General features: G+C 35.7%; 1 protein-coding gene across 1 annotated transcript; it reads left to right on the top strand.

Annotated features, from left to right (window-relative positions):
* Positions 1-6,202: 6,202 nt before the first annotated feature.
* LOC120157414 (splicing factor-like protein 1) lies at positions 6,203-9,753 on the top strand. Its single transcript, XM_039168538.1, has 3 exons — positions 6,203-6,301; positions 9,086-9,175; positions 9,328-9,753. Exons 1-3 carry the CDS (start codon positions 6,203-6,205, stop codon positions 9,751-9,753), a joined length of 615 nt encoding a protein of 204 aa, XP_039024469.1.
* The last annotated feature ends 13,633 nt before the right edge of the window (positions 9,754-23,386 follow it).

Raw genomic sequence — 23,386 nt, forward strand, 5'->3', positions numbered from 1 at the left:
AAATTAAAGGATTGAAATTAAACTAACTTAAAAGGAAAATCAAATAAATTAAAGGCAATTAATATAAATAATATAACCAAATTGAAACTAATTATAAAATGCATAGTTAAAATCAAATAATAATTATAATGACCTAATTAAAATAAAAACGAAATATATAGTCCAAAACAACAATAAATAAAGCTGGAAATTAAAGGATTAAAACATAATAAAATATAAAAACAATGAACAAATCATAAGTAAAATAGTGACTAAAACATAAAAAATAAAAATATCACATCAAAATCATAATAAAATAATAACAGAACACAAACATTGACTGAAAATGAATAAATGTAAAAAGCAGTAACTAAATTCAAATAAAAAACTTGACAGTTTAATGACTAAATTAAAACGAAGTAAAATATAGAGTTCAAAATAAAAATAAATGCACCTACTGACCATAATATAAAAATGCTGCTAGACTAGGGGGACTTGGGGGTGATTTGACCCTAAATCTAATGACTTAAACGTAAAATGTGGGAAAAAAGGGGAATCTAAATAGGATTTTCCCTAATTTAAGTGATTGGAATGCAAAAAGATATTAAACTACAAGGGACATAAAGGAAATTAAACCTAAAATTAGTGACAAGAATGTAAATAAATGCTAGAAGTCAAGGGACTAAAGAGTAATTAAACCCTAACATCGGTGACAAAAGTGTAAAATGCACTAAAACAAAGGGACCTAAAGCGTGATTTACCCAAAAAATTAAAATAAAACCCCTCATCTTTTATTCTTTCTAGTAACGTTAAAACCCAAAATAACTCTTCCCCTTTCTTTCATTTTCCTCTCCAAGAACCAAACTTCTCTTCTTCATCCCTCTTTCTTTCCTCTCTTGATCGGAGCTCAAAACCCCCTCTCATGGCCATAAATCGGTCGCCTCTCTCTCCTATAAAGCCGAACCAACCCCAGTGATGGAAGGAAACTCCGACGAGGAGCTAGAACACCCAAGGAAACTTCCTCTCTTACTTTGCTACTTCTTTAGTTCCAAAAAAAGATTACAAATAAAGAACCTTGGAAATGGGCGATTTGACCTAAATATCACCCTATAAACCTAATATGCCCTAACACTTTGATCAATATTTCCCTAACTAACACCCTTTCGTCTGAGGTGGCACTAAGGTGCGTTCCCGGTAATACGCTTTAGCAGGATTTGCTTATGTGGACATAAGACACATTTTCGGGGAAGCTCTTTCCAGCTGATGTGGCGCCACGGTGGAAAGAGTGTTTCAGGGGGCCCTTTGCTTTTATTTTTTTTAATTAGGGTACAGATTTAGGGTTTATGGTTTAGAGTAATTATAAATTAGTAATTTATTATATAGAGTGTTCCGATTATGATTTAAGAATTGTCGAAGGTATTTTTTTAATTTTGCATTTAAGTTGGAGTGAATTTAGGTTAAAGTGTTATATGTTTCGTTAAGGTGAAATTGGTAAAGGATTTTGTAGGTCCAAGGTTCATTAAGGTTGTGTAGGTTAAAGGGTAAGGTTCGATTAAATTGAAAATTTTAATTACTTGAAGTAAGAAGTAAGTGGAAAATTTAGGTAGAAAATAGACATACATTGGGAAATTATAGAAAATCCAATTGCATTTAAATATTAGAAACAAAGACATTCATTGAAATAAAAAATGCAATTACATAAGGGTTAACGGTTAAGTGATGATAACAGAGTTGGATATTTTTTCTATTATGCCCGATGTTTCTGCAATGCCCGCATCTTTTTTGTTCTGTTAACCTCTTCCGAATATCCATATCACAATGTATTCGAGTGGATTTTGGACGACCTGAGTCCCTCAATAGCAACGGATCTGGTACGATTGTAAGCCAAGTTTAAATCTCATATGGGTCTCTTTCGTTACCTATTGGGAACTCAAATTCATATATCTTGAATACTTGTGAAAGTTGGTATACGGGATCAACATAATTTTTGTAGTCCAAATGCGAATGTGAGCAAGCTGCTATGACAGGAGCGCATGGATATTTGAGTGCTTGAAAGAAACCACAATCACACCACCTCTCTTGTAGATTAACTCTGAAAGAGTTAGCTTCAATCCCTTGAAGAGGGCGTGGCATTTCGGTTACACGAAATAATTCACGGGTGCGAGAAAAATTTGTAACCAACATCCCATTTGATGCAACCACTTTTTTCTGTAAATCAGCTAATAGTCTTGGGTGATAAATATAGACGTTCTGCATCCAAGTAAGAGCTTGTCTACCGAGCTTTGCAAATAGTTGACCCAAACAAAAATAAGTCGTTTTGACTAACGCCGTGATTGGTAAATGAAGAGCCCCCTTTAAGGTTGAATTGATTGCTTCAGCCAAGTTGGTTGTCATATGACCATAGCGATACCCCCTATCATAAGCATTTGTCCACATTTTTTTGTTGATGTCCATAATGTACTCGCACCCCTTCTCATTTTTGCCAAACAATTCTTGTAGCATAGACTCAAACCTTTGAGGTAATAGTTCGTAACCTAAGCCATAAGGAATATGTAATAGTTAATATAAAGTATAAATAAGTAATACGAAAATGATTGAAAAAAATGGAGAAAAAGTAACATACCCATGCGCACGACTAACTGATATTCATCATTTTTCTTGTATTTTCCATAATAGTTTGCAAAATATGGCAGACACAATAACGATGTTGAACATGTGGAGGTTTCCACATTGGACCCAAAGAGTCCATTGTTGCTTTTATCCCAGCTCCTCGGTCTAAAATGATGCATACGCGTTCCCTTGTGACAACATGTAAACGTAAAATTTTAAGAAAAAAAAGCCCAAGACTCAGTGCCTTCTCCTTAAACGAAGGCAAACGCAATAGGAAGAATATTGCGGTTACCATTTTGGAACACATCCAATAATAAAACTTGTTTGTATTTCCCATACAAGAAAGTACCATCAATTTGGACAATTGGTTTACAGTACTTCATTGCATTAATACACTGAGGGTAAGTCCAAAATACACAGTAGAATTGGCAGCGATCGTGAACCACTCGATCATTCACGTAATGATGTTGAGTTTCGAACTCAACAATTTTTTCGGGATTAAGTCTTTGCATAACTTGAAACTAACTGGCAGTTCGTTGTAAGAGGAATCACATTCGCCATGAAGTTTGACAATGGCATTCTGTTTTGCCTTCCAAGTTTTTTTTATAGGAGACAGTGTACCCATATTGTGATTGTATAGCAGAAATCAACATTGCAACAGTTGTATGAGAGCTTTGCTTCACAATGGGCATGATAGCTTGGCAAATAATGTTGGAGTCCAAGTTGGGATGGTCCTGGTTTATACCTCTTGAACAATACGTATGAGGACCATTGTATCTGGTTAGTTCCCATAAGTTGTTCTTCTTCTTTCTCTTTGATACACGAACCATCCACGTACATCCTTTGTCACATTGGACACAGTAACAAACATATTTCTTCGTGGTAGATCGATCAACTCGGGAGTGAACTGAGCTACAAATATTGTAACTCTTTATTACCATCATCACTTCTTCTTTCGATGCGAACTCCATTCCAATATGTAAATCACCATTATTTACTAATGACTGAAGTCCATAGTTACAAACATTAGGGAGATCCAGAAATTCAGGCTCGTACATTGCATCATAACCAGCCCCATACATATGTACAAAAAGTTCCCCTGGTGTTGTATTTATGGGAACGTCATCCTCAACATCATCAGAGTGTACGTTAAACTGTGGTGAGTCAGGTTCAACGAATAATCTCGTTTCAGCATCATCTACACCTGGCTCACAAAGAGGTTATTCTAGTGGAGATGAGGGTTTCTTAGATAATCCAATGTTGAGGTCAAAGAAGTTGCAACTTGCGTGTCCTCCCCTTAAACTTGAAGCCATTATAGAATGTTGTCTCGATGGCATTTCTATGTGCAAGAATAGTGGCAGATGAATGTCTGCCCCTTAAAGTAGAAGAGATGTTTCCATATGGATTATTGGTGAAAGCCACGTGGGTTGAGATCATAAGCAGTTGTTGATGAATGTCTTTCTATTAAACTTGATGGCATGGCATCTGGCGTTGGATTTACCATTAATTATGTGAAATCATTAGATCAGTTGCACCGGGCTATCAACTTATCGGCTTGATACGCAATGCCAAAGTGAGAGGAATATGAGAGACCACGAGAAACACGAACCTCAATAAAAGTGGCATACATTTCAATACGAGATTGTGAACTTCCCATATGAGCATCAACCATCATAGTAACATCATCATCGTTGGAAAGCTAAAATGATGTATATATAACTGGAAAAAGTTCATTAGGAAATCTATACTAAAGTGAACATAGTCTTCTCCTACATGCTACATGAATTTTTAACGAATTTTTTGTGATTAACTCCTCAAGAATGATGTTTCTCTTCAAGGTTAAGGGGATATAATGATCTGATTCAAAAATAACCCCCTCTTCAGATTCCTGGATTTTTCCATCATAGTAAACAACAGCAGAAAGACGACTCATTTTCAGAGAATATAGGTTTAAGAGTTTTAAGAATTTTAGAGAATGAGATTTTGAAAGGTTGGAGGAGATGTGTGTTTTGAAAGTTTAGAATATGTTGCATTTAATAATGTCTATAACCGTGGCACTAGTCACGTGAAAGCGTGTTTCAGGGAGCACGCCTTCCCTTTTTTTGGTCAGAGAATAGGTTATAATTACCCTATTATATGTCATGTCCCCCGGCGAGGCACTATTCATATCATTACCTATAATGTTTGAGGGGACGCAACAATGTGGTTAAAGCACGTTTTAGGGGGTGACTTCCCTTTTTTGTTAAAGAATAGGTTATAATTATCCTATTATGTGTCATGTCCCCGACGGGACATTATTCATGTCAGTACCTATAATGTTTGAGGGGACGCAACAATGTGGTTAAAGCGCATTTCAGGGGGTGCCTTCCATTTTTTGTCAGAGAATAGGTTATAATTACCCTATTATGTGTCATGTCCCCTGACGGGACACTATTCATGTCAGTACCTATCATGTTTGAGGGGACGCAACAATGTGGTTAAAGCGCGTTTCAGGGGGCACCTTCTCTTTTTTAGTCAGAGAATAGGTTATAATTGCCTTATTATGTGTCATATCCCCCAACGGGGCACTATTCATGTCAGTACTTATCATGTTTGAGGGGATGCAACAATGTGGTTAAAGCGCGTTTCAGGGGGGCGCTTTCCCTTTTTTTGTCGGGTTATAATTGCCTTATTATGTGTCATGCCCACCGGAATGGCACTATGCTGGAAATTTATGTTAGAGTGTTGAATTTGATGTTAGAATGTGAAATTGGGTCATTTTTGGAAGTTGAGCAAGTTAAGGATAAAATCATAAATATGGAAAAGTTAGGAACTTAAATTAAAGTGTTATGTGAAGTTGGGATAAATTGGATAAAAAGGAGTTAGAATGGTTAGGTTGAAGTGATAAAGTCAACATTTATGTTGTGACATGGAAATTGTATCGAATGAGCATTGAAATGTTTTTAGGAATTATTTTCCATTGTGGGCCTATGTTAATGGGATTATAACACGTGGTTTGAAATGTATATGTTTTATAATGATGTTCATTAATTATTGTAGAAATATTTTGAAATAATTTTTACAAGGCAATGTAATTTAAGTTTCAATTGTAATATCACTTTCTTGGTGAACTATAATTGGAATATGAAGTTGACTTTGAATTTCGAATACAATTTTAAATTTTAATTGGAATATTAAGTTGAATTTGGATTTGCATTTTAAAAACATTTAACAAACATTTAATGTTGAATTTGAATTTAAATTTTAAAAATATTGTTGCAACATCCATTAAACATTTAAATAACACTGCAAAATTACAGAAAATTTTGAAATACAACTGGATCAACGACGTCGTCTTCTCGAATGAGCTCCATATAGTGGTAGTTGTTTATTTCGCTGAGGATTTCTTCGTATAACTTGCTCTTGATTCTCCCCATCTTCAGTATCATCATCATCATCGACATTTTGTTCATTTGGCATGGATGATGATGGAGGGCCTGTATAAAATAACAACCCTGGAGGAGTGTTACTAACAATCCCACCGCTCATAGAGAATTGAGAAAACTGTGAAAATATTGGCATCTATGTCTGTGAGTTGGGGGTGTTTGTGGAGAAGCACCACAAGCCAAATAAGATGTATATAAGATATGTTGGATCATTAAGCATAGCCATATATGCACCTCCATGGGGTGTCATAAAACCCTGCGGGATGGGCATGTACCTTGCAGGCTGGGTATGTACCCATGTAGGATAGGAATGTAACCCTGCGGAGATGACATATGAACTGGTGGGCTTGGCATATACCCTTGCGGAGATGGAATTTGAACTGGTGGGCTGGGCATGTACCCCTATGGCATCATCATCGGTGGATATGATGGATTTTGTGATGGTTCTGGTGGTGCGACTGGTGCCGAACCGATAGTGACTTCTCTCTGTCCACGAGTCGTGGGAATATGATATTGTGACGGTGGACGTCTATCTCGGCACCTATGAATGCTCACCCCTCATGCTTCCGCAAAAAGTAGAAACGACTTTCGTTTTCATTAAACCACTGTATATAGTTATCCGTAACCATATGAGCAGTTTTAGCATAAAACTATCGAGGGGCAAGCGTTCATACCGGTTCTCCCAAATCTCAATCTAATCTCTGTGTTTCACCACCCAGTTGACCTCTTTATTTCCTCGTTTGTCTATGTTATGCATGTTGTCTAAATTCATAGGTGCTCTAGGAATATATTGCGTACAACAAAACTGACGAAACACACGATCAACCGGATGCTATTAAACAATAGCATAACATATAAAAGGTATAACTGACATCCAAACATCTAATGACCCACTCAGGTGGGGTAGGAGGCAAGTCTTTACTTCATCGCTCGTATAAGGTATCCATTGAAACTGAAACATAAATATATAATTCTAATAAATATAATATTCTAATTATATCAAGCATTTTAAATTAAATTATTCATATTTAAAGACGTACCTCAGACCCAGCTTTTTGATTAATAATTAAACGGATTTCCTCTAGTTCACTAGGGATATCTCTATGATTCTTTCTTTTCATCGACCACCTATAAAATATAATATAAACTTAATATCACCCTATTTAATTACAAATATTTAAATCAAAATTTAGTTCTGAAATTACCTCAATAATAAGGGGAATGCATATGGCTCATTAACGACCGGGCATAAGAAAGGCATGCAGAACCACGCCCATGATTGGAGAAGCAGGAGACATCCACCGATAGCAGTTTTATTATAATTCAATATAATATAAACTTAATATCACCCTATTTAATTACAAATATTTAAATCAAAATTTAGTTCTGAAATTACCTCAATAATAAGGGGAATGCATATGGCTCATTAACGATCGGGCATAAGAAAGGCATGCAGAACCACGCCCATGATTGGAGAAGCAGGAGACATCTACCGATAGCAGTTTTATTATAATTCGTTGTACGATACATTTCTCTAAAGAGAAATGTCAAAACAGCAGCGCCCCAACTGTATCTTCACGTTTCATCAAAATCAATAAGATGACGCAATCACATACAATGCACCTGGTTACGAGATTTTTTGGGCATCAATATTCCTTCAATGATTTATAGTATATAAGTCCGAGCACATGCCTTTGCTTCATCCTCAAAAGCATTTTCATTCAAAACTTCAAAATTGACTTTTAGCCATGATAAAGATATTCTACCTCCATTGAAATCTGGTGGAGCAGCTCCAAGATACTCCATGCATATTGAATGTCAATCACCATCGGCCACACCACACATAATATTTCTGTCAACAAGAAGCCCCAAATGCATTGAGACATCCTCCAATGTAATTGTACACTCTCCACATGGAAGATGAAATGTGTGTGTCTCCGGTCTCCACCTCTCAACTAATGCGGAAATTAGGATAGGTTCGAGTTTGCAACCGCCAATAACTTTCACAATATACCCGAACCCGGCGGAAGATAGATACGGCCAAATATGTGTTGGTGTCGGTATCTTCGTGTTTTTAATAAATGTTTCCAAATACGATCATTTTCCTAATTTATAAGCATTCCAAAAAATTAAAATTAATATAATTTCATGATCAATTTAAATTAAAAATAATAATAAACATTAACATAAATTTTAAAAAATATTACCATATCACTAAAATGTCTTGAGATATGATTTGCATCTAATCGCAGCAACATTTCACTTTCCATTATAACTGTAGACAAAAAATACAATTAGCACAAATAATAATTAATTAATAAATTTAAATAAATAATAATTATATAAATATTATTTTAATAAAAAATATAATATTATTTTTAAAAAATATTTATAAAAAATATAACAACTATTTTAAAAAATATACTAATTTAAAAATAAATTTCTTACTAATAATAAGAAATTTTAAACTCAAATAAAAGAACAATTTGAGTTATATTAGAGAGAAATAATTGTTTTGGTCTGAAAAATGAGGAGGCTTGAAAGAGTTTATATAGGAGGAGGAGGAAGGTGTTAGGTGGGGGAAATGGGTGAGAATTAAATGTATTTTAATGGAATGTGTGTTTCCTGAAACGTTCATTCCCACGTGTCACCGAATCCCATGAAAATACCCGCGTGACATCCCAATCAGCAGAAATCCATGTAAGGCGCGTTTTCTGAAATACGCCTTACCCGTGTCAATCTAGTCAGCAAAAATTCCGATAAAACGCGTTATCGAGAACACGCCTTAGTACCACCTCAGACGAAAGAATATTAGTTAGGAAAATAATAGTCAAAGAATTTTATTTAGGGCATATTAGGTTTATAAGGTGATATTTAGGTCAAATCACCTTGGAAATTTGTTTGATTGTCGGAAAATGGAAAGCCCCTCCCCTACAATCTGATTTTTTTTTTTCAGGGACCCTTCCCCTACAATCTGCTCTTTTCTTTGGGTTTATAGCAACCCATTGTACATGTAAAACAAATAAAAAACTGATATATTTGTTTATTTATGGTGGAGTCGGTTGGTGCAGTTGGCAGGGGATGGGCAGCATGGTGGTGGCGTTTTGCAGACTCGAGTGACAGGGCATGGGAGGGTTGGTGCACGGCAGTGCTTTGGCAGGGTATGTGGGGTAAAAATTGGTGCTTACATACAGCAACCTTGGAACAGGAAAAAAGACACGGGAAATGAGGCTTCGTCAAAAACTTGTCCTAAAACGTCTAGATATCATATCAAGGTTGTTTAAAAAAAAACCCTGATTCAAAACAAAAACAGCATGCCAGTGCAAAGCTCTGTGAAAAGCTTTCTGTACCGGTGAAAGAATATCCTGGGTACAATTTCATTGGGCTCATCCTTGGTCCTCAGGGAAACACACTAAAGAGGATGGAGAAGGAAAGTGGGGCTAGGATTCTTTTAAGAGGTAAAGGCTCTTCGAAAGAACTTCAGTATTCCTCCGCAAAGGAAGACTTACATGTCAGAATTGAGGCATGTTATAAAGAATCATTAGATGCTGCAGTTAAAATGGTTAAGAAACTGTTAGTTCCAATTGCAGAGGGAAAGATTGAATACAAAAGGGAACAATTAGCTGAGCTTGCTAGACTGAAGAAAGATGCAAGTGGTTGCCGTGTGTGTTGTGAGAAAGTATTGCTGTCCGAGCCTGCAGTCCATTTTCATGAGCATGTCCTACGACTCATGTGGTAGCGACAGCCATCTTACAGCTTCCTGCCCTATACTAATTCACAATAACCATGACAAAAGAGTTGATGCAAATTTTTATGTTGGCCATCTAGCTCAAGTTATGGATGGAAATCGTTTGAAAGAGCTGTTTTCTCCATTTGGTAAGCTAACTGAAGCAAAAGTGATCAGAGACCAAACTACTGGTTTAAGCAAATGCTATGGTTTTGTTAAATTTGAAAATCCAACAGATGCAGCTGGTGCAATGACACATCTGAATGGTTACTAAATTGATGGAAAGACAATAGCAGTTAGGGTAGCTCAGGGTTAATCGGTTTTAGGTTACCCATCATCAGTTGGAAACCCTTTTACACCGAACCCTGGGTCTGCAGCGGTTTCCCAAATAATCCCTGGCCATGTTGCTTTCCTGTGCTACATGGGTCAGTGGTACTAGAACATCAAGCTTCTTTGCCTCAAGGCGAGGACATGAACTTGTTTCAGGCATCCTGCCATGGTGGAAATACACAATTCCAGCCTAAAAGTCGGGGCTCAGGTTTATTTCCTGCACCTTGTGTCTCAAGTATCCATAATCCAAGCAGTACTAGTTGCCCAGAAAACACTGTTTCATTCTCCTCATCCGGTTCAAATGCCTCGTTCCCTAGCAATCCAGTTCATGTCAGTTTTGAAACAATCCCGGACCATGTTACATGGCCCTTTCCATCTCGGTCATTGATACCATAACATCGAGCTCCTTTTCGCAAAGTCCAGGCAGGAACTTGTTTCAGGCATCTTACTGTGGAGGGAATAAACAGCTCCAGCCTAAAAATCAGGTCTTAAATTTAACTCCACTTGGTATCTCAAATTTTCATGACCCAGACAGTAGGCGTTCAAGAAATGGTGTTTCATTCTCGTTATCGAATTTAAATGGTTGACTCCCTAGTAACCCTGGCTATGGCAGTAATAGTTCCCAGTTTGAGCCCTATCAACAAACCAACACTGGAATCACCTCTAGATTATCTTTTATGAATGACACATATATTTTTGTTTCCTTTTTGTTTTTTGTTTTTTTGGTTGTGGTTGGGGCCTTGGATAATGGCTGAATACATAGGCTTGTGTAATGCATCAACTTGACTTGAAATACGAAAGACCTAAACTAATCTGATCCGAAATAACCCGACTAGGATCCTATCTAAATGACCCTTTTGTCCCCATTAATTGATTTTTTTAAAGTCTAATTAAACAGGAAATGACTTGATCTAAATATCATTTTTAACTATTTTAAAAATCGTTTTATTTTAATTTTATAATTATATTTAAATAAATATATATAAAATTTAGGCCTAATACACTTTTAGTATCTAAATTATATCTCAAATTGATTTTTTTTTGCCTAAAGAATTCTTCGTTAAAAATAAGTAATTAATGTTTTATCTGTTACATTTTTAAGTACATATTGTTATATTTTTTATTTTTCAAAAGAAAAAAATTTCAAAAAAATCAAACCTCTGTGTAGTCCCTCTCAATCCCATCTTCCCACTTTCGACGACGACGTAGGGTCACCACTGGCTGAGTTTTATTCAGAGAAGGGCGAGTAATTGAATGGTGGCAGCCATGTACGATAAACTGTAGTCGTAGGAATCGTAGAAAAATAGAGAAGGAAAACTTAGAAAATCGGTGAACATTCGCAACGTTTTTCACGACGATCGACGTAATTTCATAGCGGGTGAGGGACTAGGTTTTTATTGCGACAACGAGATGATTATGATGGTGTCAACGGTGACGACCACGGATTGATGATGGCAGATTAACGATTGAATTTTGGATGTTTTTTAAATTATAATATTAAATCTTTTTAAATAATTTTTTTAAAATTTTATATGCATGAAAAATATCAGATAACGACTAACTTTAACGGCGTTACGGACGGTCTAGGTACATATTTTTAATAAAAACTCTTTAAGCACCAAATATCAATTTAAGATATAATTTAGACACCTAAAAATATAATAACCCTAAATTTTATATAAAACCAAACCGGCAAACCCAAAATAAATAAACACTCGTCTAAATCCAAGTACAAACTCAATGGGGGCAGCCATAAACAAACGTTGGAGTTCAATTACTAAAAGCCCTATTGGTGTTTTGCTTTTGTCTACAATCGACACTTTCCAGTAGTATTTTTTGTTCATTTATATTCTGCGATCAGAAAATCTGACATATCAAAGAGATGGCCTTTCTCCTTCGACAAAACGGTCTTGCGAGTAAATGAGACAGACATATAGTAAGTTATTTGATATCGATTCGGTTAAAATTTGATAAATATTTGATTTAAATAGATTCGACTCGAATTTGAGTTCGACTCGAGTTCTTAACGAGTCAAAACGATCTACTTGATATTCGACTTGAAAAGTTCGTGAGCAACTCAAAAATATAATATATTAAGATTTTTTTAAAAAATAAATTATTAATAATATTAATATTTATGTGTTATTTTTTTTAAATGTAGTCTTGATTTTTTTAAATGCAGTATAAAATTTTAATGTATTAAGGTTTATTTTTGAGTTTTAGTTTGAGGTTTTAAGTTAAATTTTAGATTTTTTTTCAAGCCTTTTCGTTTTTTATGTTTTCAGTTCATGATTTCGAGTTCAAATCGAGTTTGAAAATTTTTGGCTCGTGACTTTTTGAATCTAATCGAGTTTCATTTCAGAGTTTTCGAATCGAATCGATCTCAATAATACTTGAGCTCGACTCGGCTCGTTTACAGTCTTACTTGCGAGCCACTTCCGATCTTCTTATCAGGTATAGAAGTATATGATTTTTATGCGTGCATAGATCCTTGTTGCGTCTTCGCTTTGATTTGCTAACGATTCTATGAATTTTTTTCACATATTGAAAGCAGAAGACAGTGGGTTCCATGTCTGCAAAATCGAGCATTTCATGTTGAGCATTTCATCGTGAGAAAGTTGTGAGTTTCCCCCTTTCCTGTATTTCTCTTCGATTTCTTTTGCGTTTTTCCACTTTTGATTTGCTTCTATAGTTTTAATATCTGGCAACTGGTGTGTTTTTAATGTACGATTTTGGGTTTCATTGGTGCGATTTCATCTTTTTGAGTAGACCCGTATTAATTGATGGAATTGTATTGTGGAAGGATCCTCGTTTAAAAAGATTCTGAATGATGGTTGTTTTAATTCTTATTCACCATGGGTTTTACATTTTGTTTTTAGCTAGAGTCATTACATTAGATTCTTTTCGTTCTTCTTGATAATGGGTTTCACTTTTTTTTTTTAGTTACACAGTCATTACAGTGAATAGAGAAATCTGTATTTGATTACTCATAATCTAATGATTCCAATTCTTCAACCAGTTTCCTTTTTTTTTATTATAGATTGGTATATATGTATGTTGTACCATGCTTGATACGATGCTGATATGGTATATACCCTGTAGCTCTTGGCAGAGGACCCTTCGTTAAGACGATTTAAATCTTATAAGAAGCGTGTGTGGCAACTGAAGAGAATCGGCGATGTTCTGACAATCGTTGTTGTTGCAGGTGAGGCTAATTTTTGCTATAAGTGGAATTGCTCATGAATACATGCCCAATGTTTATTTTGGTTTGAATTGATGAATTTCTCATGAATATAACCCCACAGGAAGTTGGAATTGATTCTCTAAATATGTGTTGAATGTTTGTTTTGGTTTGAATTGATTTTTGGTAACTTCGGACATCAGACGTGATTGTAATTTGTAACCGGAAATGTTATTTATTCTGCAATTTTAGTCGGCACGCCTCGTCATTGGCTTGATTGTAGAATTAATTCCATTAACGATTGCTCTCTTCTGTCCTCCCTTACCCCTTCTTCAATTGGAGACCAGGTCACCATGCCAAGAAAGCTTATTGAATCAATCTTAATAGATTTGATCGACTAGATGGTGTTGTACTGGACCCTACATAAGATCACAGAGAACTATAGTGTCGTTGTTTAAACAGTCGAACATCGATGATTAAATTTCTTGTACGATGGTATCATGTTTGTTTATGTCAGGTTGTTGCTATGAAATTTATGTGAAGGCTGTAACTCCCTCCGACCGATGTGGGTAACCCAATTCGATTTAGGATGTCACATTAGGCCCACCGGAGTGATCCACTATAAAAATCTCAGAAAATTTAAAACTTTTATTAAAACATGTAACTCATAAAATGATTTATCAGTATACAAAGATAAAACAAATTTTCAGACTCGTATATATAAAACAAAATACAATTACATGTCCCCTAATCACATGTACCATACTCTGCAAGCAACGTTGGAAGAACTCCCTTATCGATGTCGATAGATGCACTTGTACGATTCTTTTAACCTGAAAAGGTGAGTAACAGAGTGAGCTTTGGAAAGCTCAGTAATACAGTACTACCAGTTGATGCTACAGGCATGCAGATAACAAATAGGCATATTTGTTCTTATTGGTTCAGACATCTTCAGATCTTTATGTTGAGCGGATATCATACTGATATTTCAGGTAGTAACAGACAATAACTTTCAGTTCAGATGGAAATATTTCGGATGACTGAGTTCAGGAGATCATGATGGTTATCTAGTGTGTTCCTGCAAAACATTTAAAACAATTATGTTTTCTTTAAAAATCAATACATATCACAGTCATTAAAATATCATATGATTTTTAATTTAAAAAGTCTGAATCGTCCTCCAACCGAACGCTATGTCCAGTTCCCCAGAACTGTACAACTTAAGGGAGTACCTTGGGGCCTGCGAGCCTACCCAAGAAAATTTTCGGGGCCATAGAGGCCTACCCAAGAAAAATCTCAGGGTCGCAGAGCCTACTCAAAGGTCACCTTAGGTCCATAAAGAATTATCAGTCGGTGATGAACCTATCTGAGGAATTACCAACAGGGACTGAACCTGCCAGAGTCTTCATACCAGATACAGAGTGCCCCGAATAAAACATTTTCCTTCAGTAACAGAGATATCAGAAATCAGAACAGAAATCAGAGTTCACTATCGGAAGAGTTTATTATAGCTAATGGGAACATCGATTATTCAGAAAGTGACTTATCCGGATCATTTAGTATTCGGAAAGTTTTCGGAGACACAAGTATTCAGAAAGTTTTTCAAAATCCTTTGCATATGAGTTACTTGTTTTTCATATATGACCAGAGTGATTTGAGTTGGTAAGAGAGAACGAAGATTCAGGACATATACCATCTATGTCGATCGATCGGATTATCAAACAACTCGAGTTGAACCACTTCCAGAGCTTATACTTGTCAATTGATCAATTCATTGCCCTTCTAGGGTATTCAATCATTCCTGGGCTTAGTAATATTTTTGCGTCATTTACATTCCAGGGGTATTTTGGTCATTTTACAGATCCATGATATTTTAATCTTTTCATTCCGTCCGATCTTATCATTTAATTCAAACTTATCATCTATTTCAGTCTTTTTGAACAATTCTGACAAAAGATCACCCTCGATAATTTATTCTTCAGGTATTTACTCATAACTTGGAGATTTTCAGGTCAATTACATTTCAAATGTTACGAACGGATTACCAGGAATTTTTTGTACCAAAGTAGTATCTTAACAAATAAATTAATAATTTATCAGGTCAGGTACGAATTCTTAGGGTACTTTCTCATTCAGAGTCAACTCGAACTATTTTTACCTCAAAATGGTATTTTCGTAATTCCTTAATCAGGTGATTTTGGTATTAAACCTTTTAACGAAATTAATGAGAATTTAATAAAATCAGAGGTCATTTTCTCTTCATATTACTCACTGTACTAGACATCATTTCTTACCAGTCTTCTAATTCCTTTATATAATTCAATAGAGTATAAACCAATTTATCACTTAAATCGTATTCGGTTCGAGTTCATCCATAATCAAACAGGTATAATAGACCAATTATATACATCCATGTATTTACCCATTATTAACATGTTCCATAAAGCATACAAAGAGGTAGTAAAGTATTACCTCATTTTTCGTGTCATACTGATCGACCATTTTACTTCCATTCGAACGCCCTCGATCTTGAAATCAATCTCCAATAATTTCTCAGATACATAATTTCATCAGAAATGGAGTTTAATTGCGAAAAACGGATCGAATCGGTTGATAAATCAGTGAAAAATAGCTTACCGGGTTTGAATTTGGCGAAACGGACGTCGGAATCAGACTCAGGACGTCGAAAAACATGAAATATGAATTTTCTAAAATTTTGACTTTTTGGTCAAAGTCAACGGTCAGTACAGGTCAACGGTTAACGACTCAGTAAGCTTGGCTTGGCTCAGCTCAGCGGCTCGACTCCACACAACGACTCAGCTTGGCGGCTCGGTGGCTCGACTCAGTGGCTCACCAAGCTGCCAGACAAGGCCCACTCACAGGGGGTGGCACGTGGGGCGTGTGCGGAGGCCTAGGAGGTCGAAAAATTCCATAAAAATTTTTAAAATTATTTTAAGGGATTTTGTGACACTTACCAAGCTCGCTTCACAATTTGAACGTAGAGCTAGATTTTGAAACATCATAAATTTTAACTTCCTCACCCCTCACGTGTCGGCGACGACGAAGACAAGAACGACACCGGTGGACTCAAATGATGCAAGTAACACGATGTTGCAGGAGGAGTCGAAAAAGGGTGGTCGGATCAACTTGAATTAACGAAAAATCAACGACGATTGAGTTAAACCCGACTAAGATTTTGGTTGAGTTTTATGGCGAACGACGTCGATTCACGATGGGATAAAGGTCGAGTTTTGTTCACCGATCGACAACGAACATGATGGTAGTTTCGGATCAACGAACGGTGGCTGGACAGTGGAGAAATCGGAGGTCAAAGGAGGTTTCTGGGTCAATTACCTTCTCAAATATTACGAACGGATTATTAGGAATTTTTGTACCAAAGTAGTATCTTAACAAATAAATCAATAATTTATCAGGTCAGATACGAATTCTCAGGGTACTTTCTAATTCAGAGTCAACTCGGACTATTTTTACCTCACAAGGGAAGTTTCGTAATTCCTTTATCAGGTGATTTTGGTATTAAACCTTTTAATGAAATTAATTAGAAATTAATAAATCTGAGGTCATTTTCTCTTCATATTACTCTTTGTACTAGACATCATTTCTTACCAGTCTTCCAATTCCTTTATATAATTCAATAGAGTCCAAACCAATTTATCACTTAAACTGTATTTGGTTCGAGTCCATCCATAATCAAACAAACATAATAGACCAATTATATACATCCATGTATTTATCCATTATCAACATGTTCTATAAAGCATACAAAGATATAGTAAAGTATTACCTCGATTTTTGTGCAATAATTCCATTCGAACGCCCTCGATCATGAAATCAATGTCCAATAATTTCTCAGATATATAACAATAGAAATTTCATCAGAAACGAAGCTTAATTGTGAAAAATAGATTGAATCGGGTGATAAATCAGTGAAAACAACTTAGTGGGTTCGAATTTGGTGAATCGAACTTCGGAATCGGACTCATGACGTCGGAAAACATAAAATATGACTTTTCAAATTTTTTGACTTTTTGGTCAAAGTCAGTTAAAGTCAACGCTGGTCAACAATCAGTGCATGTCAACGGTCAACGGCTCAGTCGGCTTGGCTTGGCTCGTGGCTTGGCTCGGCGGCTCGGCTTGGCGGCTCAGTGGCTCACCAAGCTTCCAAACATGGCCCACTCGCAAGGGAAGACGCGTAGGGGCGCATGCAGAGGCCTAGGAGGTCAGAAAAATTCCATAAAAATTTCTAAAATTATTTTAAGGGATTTTGAGACACTTACCAAGCTCGGTTCACAATTTTGAACGGAGTATAGCTCGATTCCGAAACATTAGAAACTTTAACTTCATTACCCCCTCACGCGACGGTGACGATGGAGACAGAAGGACACCGGTGGACTCAGAACGATGCAAGTAACACGATGGTGCTGGAGGTGTCAAAACGGTGGTCAGATCGACCTGAATCGACGGAAAACCAACGACGATTGAGTTAAAACATACGAAGCTTTCGGTTGAGTTTTATGGCGAACGACAGTGATTCACGACGGGAAAAAGGTCGGGTTTTGTTCACCGGTCGACAATGAACATGATGGTGGTTTCGGATCGACGAACGATGGCCGGACGGTGGAGAAATCGAAGGTCAAAAGAGGGTTGGCGGAGGAGAGAAAATGGGAAAAATAATATGGGAAAACAAGATTACACGGGGGGAGAGAGAGTTTATAATTAAACATATAAGAAAAATGGGTAAATTCAGGATTGGGTCCCTGAATTTCCTACACTTCCTAAAATGGTCTGCCAACTTTGCAATTTTACACTTTAATCTTCAATTTCTTCCAAAATACTATTTTAATTCAATTCTTTATAATTTCTAAAATTTAGCCCCTAAATTAGGGTGTGACAATTCTCTCCTCCTTAAAAGAATTTCGTCATCGAAATTAATTCATGTCTTATAATTGCATAAATGAAACTTCCATCAGTTCTTTCATATCTTCAAGTAGCTTTTACAAAAGTATTGTTCCTCTATAAATCTTTAACCAGTTGAGTATACATTTTCTTTAGAACTCTTTCTCATTCCAATAAAATAATCAGAAAAGATTTATTCTTGTGGAATCAATTCAGCCTCGGTTACGAGAATAGACTAATAGAGCGATAACATATCCCAATTTCATTTCTAGAGTCGGATCATAATTTCTCGGATAAGTAACTCTCACATTACTCGTGAGGTATTTTACAGAATTCAAACAGACATTACTGGTATTCCTTTTTGCAATAGTAGAGCCATAACGAATAGAAAACTTATATTTGCTCGTTACAGAGAGGGACTCAACCTTGGAGTTCTGGTTCAGAGAGGTACAATTGTAGTCTAGGGGCATGTACTAATCAGATGTCTTTTGACAATCGACCAGCCCGTCTATCTTGAAAATTTTAACTCAACCTAAGCTCTGATACCACTAAATCCCCTTCAGACCGATGCGGGTAACCCGATCCGATCTGGGATGTCACATTAGGGCCACCGGACTCAGAAAATTTAAAACTTTTATTAAAACATGTAACTAATAAAATGATTTATCAGTATACAGAGATAAAACAGATTTCCAGACTCACATATATAAAACCAAATACAATTATATACCCCCTAATCACATGTACCATACTCTGCAAGCAACGCCGGAAGAACTCCCTTACTGATGTCGATAAATGCACTGGTACAATTCTTTTAACCTGAAAAAGTGAGTAAAGAGTGAGCTTTCGAAAGCTCAGTAATACAGTACTACTCCCCTAATCACATGTACCATACTCTGCAAGCAACGCCGGAAGAACTCCCTTACTGATGTCGATAAATGCACTGGTACAATTCTTTTAACCTGAAAAAGTGAGTAACAGAGTGAGCTTTGGAAAGCTCAGTAATACAGTACTACTGGTTGATGCTACAGGTCATGCAGATAACAGATAGACATAATTTTTCTTATTGGTTTAGACATCTTCAGATCTTTATGTTGAGCGGAGATCATACCAATATTTCAGGTAGTAACAGGCAATAAGCTTTCAATTCAGATGGAAATATTTCGGATGACTGAGTTCAGGAGATCATGATGGTTATCTAGTGTGTTCCCGCAAAACATTTAAAATAATTATGTTTTCTTTAAAAATCAACAAAGATCAGAGTCATTAAAATATCATAGGAGTTTTTAATTTAAAAACTTTAAATCATCCTCCAACCGAACGCCATGTGTAGTTCCCAGAACTATACAACCTAAGGGAGTAACTTGGGGCCTACGAGCCTACCCAAGAAAATTCTCGGGGCCATAGAGGCATACCCAAGAAAAATCTCAGGGTCGCATAGCCTACCCAAGGGTTGCCTTAGGTCCATAAGGAATTACCAATCGGTGTTGAACCTATCCGAGGAATTACCAACAGCGACTGAACCTACCAGAGTCTTCATACCAAATCTAGAGTGCCCCGAATAAAACATTTTCCTACAGTAACAGAGATATCATAAATCAGAACAAAAACGGAGCAGATATCATAACAGAATTCAGAGCAGAAATCAGAGCATAATATATAGCAGAAATTAGAAAAAAATCAGATAAAATATTCATATGATCAGGGAACACACTAGAGATTACAGATATGGTTCGGAGGTACTGGATAATCTTATCGGACGTAGAAATAGGGATATTTAGTATACCGATAGAATGTCTGAAATTAGAATCACTATCGGAAGAATTTATTAGCTAATGGGAATATCGATTATTCAGAACGTGACTTATCAGAATCATTTAGTATTCGGAAAGTCTTTGAGACATAAGTATTCAGAAAGTTTTTCAGAATCCTTTGCATATGAATTACTTGTTTCTCATATATGACCAGAGTGATTTGAGCTGATAAGGGAAAACGAGGATTCATGACATTTACCATCTATGTCGATCGATCAGATTATCAGACAAGTCGAGCTGAACCACTTCCAGAACTGATACTTGTTAACTGATGAATTCATTGCCCTTCTAGGGTATTCAATCATTCCTGGGCTTATTAATATTCTTGCATCATTTGCATTCCAGGGGTATTTTGGTCATTTTATAGATCCAATATATTTCAATCTTTTCCTTCTGTCCGATCTTATCATTTAATTCAAACTTATCATCTATTTCAGTCTTTTCGAACAATTCTGACAAAAGATCACCCTCGATAATTTATTCTTCAGGTATTTACTCATAACTTGGAGATTTTCTGGTCAATTACCTTCTCAAATGTTACAAACGGATTATCAGGAATTTTCTATACCAAAGTAGTATATTAACAAATAAATCAATAATTTATCGGGATAGGTACGGATTCTCAGGGTACTTTCTCATTTAGAGTCAACTCGGACTATTTTTACCTCACAAGAGCATTTTCGTAATTCCTTAATCAGGTGATTTTTGTATTAAACCTTTTAACGAAATTAATGAGCATTTAATAAATCTGAGGTCATTTTCTCTTCAAATTACTCACTGTACTAGACATTATTTCTTACCAGTCTTCCAATTCCTTTATATAATTCAATAGAGTCTAGACCAATTTATCACTTAAATCGTATTTGGCTCGAGTCCATCCATAATCAAACAAGCAGAATATACCAATTATATACATCCATGTATTTACCCATTATCAATATGTTCCATAAAGCATGCAAAGAGGTAGTAAAGTATTATCTCGATTTTTGTGCCATACTGATCGACCATTTTAATTCTATTCGAACGCCCTCGATCTTGAAATCAATGTCCAATAAATTCTCACATACATAACAATAGAAATTTCATCAGAAACGAGCTTAATTTTGAAAAACGGATCGAATCGGACGATAAATCAGTGAAAAACAGCTTACCGGGTTTGATTTTGGTGAAACGGACTTCGGAAAATATAAATATGACTTTTTGAAATTTTGACTTTTTAGTCAAAGTCAACGGTCAGTGCAGGTTAACGGTCAACGACTCAGTCTGCTTGGCTCGGCTCGGGTTGGTGGCTCGACTCAGTGGCTCACCAAGCTGCTAGACAAGACCCACTCGTAAAGGGTGGTGCGTGGGGGCGCGTACGGAGGCCTAGGAGGTCGGAAAAATTCTATAAAAATTTCTAAAATTATTTTAAGGGATTTTGAAATACTTACCAAGCTCGGTTCACAATTTTGAACGGCGTAGAGCTCGATTCTAAAACATCAGAATCTTTAACTTCCTCACCCCCTTACGCACCGACGAAGTAAAGACACCGATGGACTTAAAACGATGCAAGTAACACGATGGTGCAGGAGGTGTCGAAAACGGGTAGCAGGATCGACCTGAATCGACGAAAAATCAACGACGATTGAGTTAAAACCGACGAAGCTTTCGGTTGAGTTTTATGGCGAACGACACTGATTCACGACGGGATAAAGGTCGAGTTTTGTTTACTGGTGGACAACGAACATGATGGTGGTTTCGGATCGTCGAACGATGGCCAGACGGTGGAGAAATCGGAGGTCAAAGGAGGGTTGGCGGGAGAGAGAATAGGAAAAATAATATGAGGAACACCATATTACACGGGGAGAGAGAGTTTATAATTCAACATATAAGAAAAATGGGTAAAATCAGGATTGAGTCTCTGAATTTTTGAGTCTATGAATTTTCTACACTTCCTAAAAGGGTATGCAAACTTTGTGATTTTACACTTTAATCCTCAATTTCTTCCTAAATACCATTTTAATTCAATACTTTATAATTTCTAAAATTTAACCCCTTAAATTGGGTGTGACAAAGGCAGTACCGAGAGAAGAAGCTCGGGACAAGGCGAAGGCTGCTAGTGGAAATAAATGAGACTGTGCGTGCTTTTGCTTCTGTGTCGAATAAAAAAGGTGTATCTCTTAGCGTTTCATCTTGTTTTGGCTGCACTGTTATAGCTCTTTTAATAATTTTGGCTAATGATGAATTAGCAAAATGTACATCTAACATTGTTCCCATCTGTCAAATAATTGTTTTTAACTATGATCCCAAGTTTTAATCTTTCGGAAGTTGTATTATGCTTCGTTTACTTTTAATCGGACGGTGATATCTTCATCTTCTACGAGCAACCGGACACTCTTCAAGCTTACCACTTCTTTAATGGAGATATGGAGCTTAAGAAAGGTGGTTCCTTTGAGCTTATGAAAGGTGGTAGAAGAAAGGGATAAAAAGGAAAGGTGTTACAATTTTTGAAAGATATTATTTAATAAACACAATAACTATACTCATAAGAAAGTAGGTAAACTACATAAATGATCCTCGACTATATGATATTATTTTATTAAGTTTCTCAATTATTAAAAGTTACAAAATAACATTTGACTATATAATGTTGCTTTATTAAGTCTCTTGACTATTAAAAGTTGCAAAATGGTCACCTGACTATTAATTGTGTTCTAAACTAGTCCTTTTTCGTTAAAAAGTTTTTGTTCTATAAGTTGAACGTTAACATGACGACTGAGATATGATAGTCGTTTGAGATTCTGGGATCAGATTTTATTATATCACAGTCAGTAGATTAACATTTAGCTCAAAATATCGTTAATTTTTTAACAAAAAAAGACGAGTTTGAAATATAATGATTAGTTGGATGACTATTTTGTAATTTTTAATAGTTGAGGGACTCAACAAAACAACACTCTAAACTGTTTTGTAACTTTTAATAGTCGAATAACTTAATAAAATAATATCTTATAGTCGAGGACCATTTGTGTACTTAACCCTAAGAAAATAGAAGAAAATTGAATTATGAAAATAGAGGACCATCTAAAATTAAAATTGAATTATGAAAATGGAAGACCATCTAAAATTAAAATCGAATTATTGTGTTTTATCATTGACGATATCTTAACTTGTTAATGTTTGATGAAATTTTAGCATATTATTACGATAAACGACTCATTACAATTAAAAGTAAGATTAAAATATTGTTTTTGGATGTAAATAAATTAAATATTAAATTTTTGATAAAAATATTAGTTTTTAGTACCATATTAATTTATAACATAATATAAATTATTTGACATATTATTAAAAATTAAATATTGTTTTTATTATTTTGATTCAAGTTTGAATGTATCTTTAGTATTAATGTAATATTATAACT

The sequence above is a fragment of the Hibiscus syriacus genome, unplaced genomic scaffold, assembly GCF_006381635.1.
Source record: "Hibiscus syriacus cultivar Baekdansim isolate YM2019G1 unplaced genomic scaffold, ASM638163v2 tig00111254_pilon, whole genome shotgun sequence".
NCBI lineage: Eukaryota > Viridiplantae > Streptophyta > Magnoliopsida > Malvales > Malvaceae > Hibiscus > Hibiscus syriacus.

Excerpts from the sequence above, each read along its gene's own strand:
- LOC120157414 (XM_039168538.1), top strand. The coding sequence starts at position 6,203 with ATGTATATAAGATATGTTGGATCATTAAGCATAGCCATATATGCACCT. Across the intron at positions 6,302-9,085 it reads GCATGTACCTTGCAGGCTGG|TTGGCAGGGGATGGGCAGCA; the intron begins GTATGTACCCAT and ends CGGTTGGTGCAG. Across the intron at positions 9,176-9,327 it reads CACGGCAGTGCTTTGGCAGG|CATGCCAGTGCAAAGCTCTG; the intron begins GTATGTGGGGTA and ends AAACAAAAACAG.